Source organism: Cynara cardunculus (assembly GCF_001531365.2).
Source record: "Cynara cardunculus var. scolymus isolate 2C chromosome LG 10, CcrdV1, whole genome shotgun sequence".
Classification (NCBI taxonomy): Eukaryota; Viridiplantae; Streptophyta; class Magnoliopsida; order Asterales; family Asteraceae; genus Cynara; species Cynara cardunculus.
In genome coordinates this window covers 6,721,648-6,727,523 of record NC_037537.1, presented here as the reverse complement: position 1 = coordinate 6,727,523, position 5,876 = coordinate 6,721,648, and the positions used below count along the sequence as shown (strand labels likewise).

Here is a 5,876-nt window from a genome sequence, read left to right as displayed (position 1 = left end):
TCAAGCAAACCTAAGGAATCTCACCTATCGCCTGTGAAAGAATCTTTAGATACCTAAAAAGAACTCAATTTCTGGGTCTCTGGTATCCAAAGTATTCTGGATTTGATCTTATTGCATATACAGATTTTGATCATGCAGGATTCAAATTTGATCGAAATAGTACATCAGGGAGTTGTCAATTAGGAGACAAGCTTATAAATTGGACTTTAAAGAAGCAAAATTGCGTTTCTACCTCCACTGCTGAAGCAGAGTATGTAGCCCCAGCCAGCTGCTGTTCCCAAGTGATTTGGATGAAGACTCAACTGAAAGACTATGGCGTTGAGTTTGACAAGATTCCAATTCTGTGTGATTCAGAATGTGCTATCGCGATCACAACCAATCATGTTCAACATTCTAATACAAAGCATATCGACGTTCGTTACCATTTCATCAAGGACCATAATGAGATAGGTACGATTGAGATGTTTTTCGTTAGTATAGATCATCAACTTGCTGACATATTTACAAAAGCTCTTGATGAAATGAGATTCGACTTTTTGGTTAGCAAGTTGGGTATGCTCAATCTTCACTAACAAAGACAGAGCCTCTGTATGTACTATACAGAGCCTCTATCATCCCTCCTGAGCATACTTCGGTTTTTGTTTTAAGTTTTGATCCATGAGACAAAGCCTCTTGCTCAAGTCTAAAGTGTCTTGTAATACAGAGCCTCTGTACCTTGGTCATTATGCTTGTGCATTACTTATCATTTATGATCCAAGCATAGTTCAAGAAGGAGCAAATCAAACAGAGCTAAAGTCGAGGGGGAGCATTAGATCATGCATTATACAGAGCCTCTGTATGTACTATACAGGCCTCTATCTCAAAAACTTTTATGATTATAGGACAGAGCCTCTATATGTACTATACAGAGACTCTGCCCCTAAACATAACAAGTGTGATAGACAGAGGACATGTATAGTCCAAGCATGAGCCTCTGTATGAGATCTTTAAGTATGTTATCTTTCTTTTAAGTACTACTCTGGGTTATTTTTCAAATTCTATTAACCAATCTAAGCACAATAATTCTGTATTCAAATACAGAGCTTCTGTCTCATGGTTGGTGTTTCGTTCAAACTAGAGTATAAATACTTGTTAAAATTCACCTTAAGTTTTTTAAAAAATATATTATTTTTAAAAGGAAGGCATACAGTTCTTATTTTTAAAATATTTTAACTAGACTGTCATTTAACAAAACGTCACCGCCTGTTATATTAATTTTTCAAATACGGGAGGTGCCATTTGCCGCTGGCAGGCCACGTGGCAACTCTCCACAGGTGGTACGAAAATCATTTCAGTTTTCTGATGATTGGGTGGCGGTAACACTCAAGTGCGCTATTCTTTTTCTATTTAAACAAATCCTTTTCCCCAAAATTTCTTTTACACTCTCAAAGATATTCAAGAACAGTCTTCGTTTTCAAGTTCTCAAACCGCCATTGAAATTCTTCAAAAAGCTTTCTGGAACCATAATCTTTGGTGGAATTGTTTGACATCATCCTCCAAGTAAGTAAATTAAACCTTTCTCTAGCCCAGTTAAAAAATCAAGAACTGATTCTTTCCAAACCCTAGCTTTTCAAAACCCTCTTCCAAAACTTGCAACTATGTCTTCCTCAGACTCAGGGTAATTCTCAAACCCACACAACTACCCTCAAGACAGTGGAGGAAACCAGTCAAAATATGGTTCCACTCCCACTCAAACCAAACAACCATGCCCTTCAACTCTCCTTGGACAGTTTTGACCCAAAAGTTCATCATGTCATCGACATCCTTCAACACCATTTCTTGAACCCTGCCCTTACAAACACTGATGATCTTGTCCCTGAACGATTCATCCAAAAATTCTGGCAAACTTGCTCAGTTACTGAATCCCAAAGAGGGATTGTTGGAGATTTCTATGTATCCTCTACCAAAGAATTTATCACTGTTCGAATCTCAAGGTCCCTGTTTTCGCGAGTTCTACAAATTCCAACCAAGACGGATCTTGGATTGAATGAATATGCTCCTCTCCCATCTGGGGATGAAATCGTATAATTCTTGAAGTTCTTGGGGTACAACAAGGCGATCCAATACCCTTCTCAATACCGCCACCAGTACCTACTCCCAATGTGGAACACAATGTTCACATTGGTGAATCGTTCTTTGACCAGGAAGATTGGAAGCCTGGACATGTGCTCAACCAACATTCTCCAAATAATGTATGACATCTTCTTTGATCTATCGTTGGACTACTCCTTGATCCTTTACACGGAGTTCAAGGATGCTATTGCCAAGAAGTGCCAGGAGGTGGCTAAGGGAAAGGAATTACCAGCACTATTGTTTTCTCATTTTCTGGGTCTTCTTCTAAGACCCATTCTTGATAAAAATGACATTAATGTGGGAAGTCTGCCCGTGCACAAGGTAAATGTGCTTACACACTACAAACCCACAGTCAACAAAGAAGGCTATGCTACATAGAGGCCTATCCCAATGAAGCTCTTAGCATACCTGAAGAGAAAGGAGGTGAGAAGAGCATACAGACGTGTAAGCGAGGCACAAGAACCTGTGCCTCGAACCCCGACATGCATAGGACCAAACCAAGAGGATGAGGGAACAAAGAATACTCAAAGGCCTCGAGCAGAGGAGGAGGAAGTGAGATTGGAGAAGGAAAGAGAGAAGAAGAGAAAGAGGGTAGATGCGAGAAAGAAGAGAGTGGAAAAAGAGAGGATGAGGGAGGAAGAGGAGGAAAGAGAAGAGAGAGCAAAACAAGAAGAACTTGCCCGTTTGAAAGAAGAAGAGGAGAGAGCAGAAAGAGCAAGACGAGAAGAAATTGCTCGAGTAAAGGAAGAAAGGAGAATCAGAGCAGAGAAGGCTCATCGAGACTTGGGGCTCTTCTCGAGCTCTGAAGAGGAAGATGACCAAGAGCATCATGATGATGTTGCTGGGTCATATGAAGAAAATGAAGGGGACGACGCCCTTGATCAAGATGTGGGCATCGCGGTTGAATCTGAAGAGGATGAAGAAGATGAGGAGGGAGGAGGTGGAGAAGCTGCTCTGCCTCAGGGCGAGCCAAAACAGCCTAGGACGGTGAATAGGCACGTTTATTTCTCTAGCCTAAATCCTAGTGCTAACACATTATCTGACTCTAGTGGTCGAGACACGAAGATCATTGAAACAGAGGTGCACACCTCGAACCCTAACCTGCCAAACCAACCAGAGGTCGCATCTACCTCTGGTCACTTAAGCCAAAGGGAAGCCACGTATCAGGGATCAACCTCTCAAAAGAGTGAAACCTTTGAAATGATAAGTGATATGTCTCCCCTTATCATGTCACTCTCCCAACTAGGGGAATTCGTTTCCCCTACACTAGTAGTTTTCCCACCTTGTTCAGAGCAAGGTTTCGGTGCACCAGACTTGAAGATTCTCGACCAATCTCCTAGTCCACTCGTGGAGGGTCCAATGGCTGGCTCTGAACCTGCCTTGGAACCCCTTCACGACAGAACAACAGTAGTGACCTCTCCTCAAAGAGAGCCACAAAGATCTGCTGGAAATCCTTCCTTGACCAACGTCAATCAAGTCGAGACAGAAGGTGTCCTTGGAACAAGGACTCACTCTGGCCCATGTGTTGAGACAGAGGTTACCCCTACAGCCTATGTCACAAGAGACGAGTTCCAGCCCGTTGCCACCTCTATGCTGTGCTCCTTGGAAGAGGTAAAACTCAACATGGCCCATGCAGAGCCATCTTCTTCTACATCTGCTTTGGATGAAATTCGAGTGTCCTTAGCAGTATTGAGGGCTGAGTCTATGATGAATGCCTCTCGCCTCGATAAATTGGAAGAGTTGAGGCTCAAAATGCAGAGGGCTTGCAAAGGGTTCTCGCATACATTCAGAGGGATGAAGCTTCTACTTCATCTCAGGCGCTCATTCCTCTGAATGTCCCTGTAGATTATGTCATTTAGTCTGCCATGAATGCTGGGTGACCGTCTCCTCCAGAAAGTGGCCGACTTCCCCTTAGATTTCAATAGCAAGGCCAAGGAGGCAGCAGAGATACGACGTTCCTTGGCGGCCTTTAACTATCACACAAACATGGAGATCCTCAAAGTCTCAGATTGAGCGGAGGAGATTCTCAAACTCTTTAAGGATAAGATCAAGTCCCTGCCCCAAGCAGAAGAGCAAAGGCCAAAGAGGAGAATGGAGCCAACTCCATGTGCTGAGGCCTCAAAGAGAAGAAGGCTTGACAACGATGAGGATCTAGACCTGTCTGCTCCTCAAAGTCTTCAAGAGGGGGAGAATAAGCCTACAGCTGCTCCAAGTACCATTCCTAGGGCTGCCCCCTCTGCCTCTGCCCCACGCCAGCCAGCACCAGAGTCTTCAAGGCATAGAGCACATAATGAGCCAGTGCATGCAGAGGCGCTAAGAAAAGGAAAAATGCCCACAACATCCTATGCAGAACCAGAAGCACAATGAAAAGATGAAGATGTCATCCAGCTCTTAGTTGTATACGTCTCTTCATCCGAATCAGAAGAGGCTTTGTCATCTTCAACAGAATAATCCATAGAGACTGCTGATCCATCAACAAGGGGGCATGAAGAAGAAGAGGTGGTGACAATAAATGTAGTCGATCCATCACTCACGACTATTCCTATTGTTGTTCCACCCGATGGTGTTACAATAGTTGCTCCTCCACCATAAAAGTACACGCACAGAGCTAGGGTCCCTGCTCAATGGACCAGAGTAGTCACTCAAGCAATGAGGTACAGGGTTCTTGTCAAACCAAGCAGACCAGAAGAAGGCGCAAGCAACAGGCCTCAGAGCACCAAACGACCCTCTGATCGCGTTCAAAAGATCAAGGATAGTATGGATGAAATGATGACACCCACACCTCCTAACAAGCCAATCAAGAACAAGGCAGATAGCAAAGACATCTACCAGTTCCTCTACAGCTTGCAAGATGAGACACCGGTCATCAAGATCAACTCCATCCAACGGTCCAAGAGAACATCAGGCAGAGTTTCTTACATCGATATACACAGCCTATCTCTGCAGTCCACTCTGTCGATGTCATCAAGCAAGTCCTCGACATCAAGAAAAGAACTTTCACGCATAATCAAATCATCTTCCATGAGTATATGGTGGAGAGGTCTCGTGGATAGATCAACACTTTCACAGATTGTGATATAATAAATCTAAATCCATGGGACCTTCTTACTTTATATTACTTCACGAATCATAAGACGGACAAGGGGATAAAGTATGCTGTGGCCAACTCTGCAATAAGACAAACAATGACGAACCTTCTGGACTTCAAATGCAAGTTTGACTTCCAACTAGCTCTGGACCTGGGAATAGATCAACTGAGCGTCACTGCATCAAATGAAGATCTGCAAGGCCTCAACAACATTCCCTCATGGACCGTACCGGTGGGAACCAGAAATGGAAGTGGTCTTTCTAAACGAACAAGGAAGAAAAATATTTTTTCGAGAAGACCAGCGCTTCAAGTACTCAAACTCTACTCTGCGCTACATTAGAGATAATTTACTAAGGAGCAGAGATAGCTCCCCCGGAGAAAAGGAAAGAGCAAAGATTATTCTAAGGTCAATCCATAACTTGTTGGAGTTTCGAGAACTTCTTCGGAGGTTCATTAAACTTCAACACATCTAGGCCTTCTTTTGTAAGCATTTTTCTATCTTTTTAAGCAATGTAATTTCCTATCATCGTATTGTACTTTCTAGATAGATAATGTAAAACAGAGGTTTCTTTTAACCTCTTGCTTCGACTAGACCTGTTTTTCAATTCCATTAAGAGCCTGTCTTAGTTACACTTAGGGGGAGATTGTTAGACTCCATCTTGTGAAAGTGTAAGTA

The 5,876-nt window shown here is 43.0% G+C and overlaps 1 protein-coding gene across 1 annotated transcript; it reads left to right on the top strand.

Annotated features, from left to right (window-relative positions):
- Window positions 1-2,502: 2,502 nt before the first annotated feature.
- LOC112519937 (vicilin-like seed storage protein At2g18540) lies at window positions 2,503-4,125 on the top strand. Its single transcript, XM_025128256.1, has 2 exons — window positions 2,503-3,000; window positions 4,006-4,125. The coding sequence occupies exons 1-2, from the start codon at window positions 2,503-2,505 to the stop codon at window positions 4,123-4,125; spliced, it is 618 nt and encodes a 205-aa protein (XP_024984024.1).
- Window positions 4,126-5,876: the final 1,751 nt, after the last annotated feature.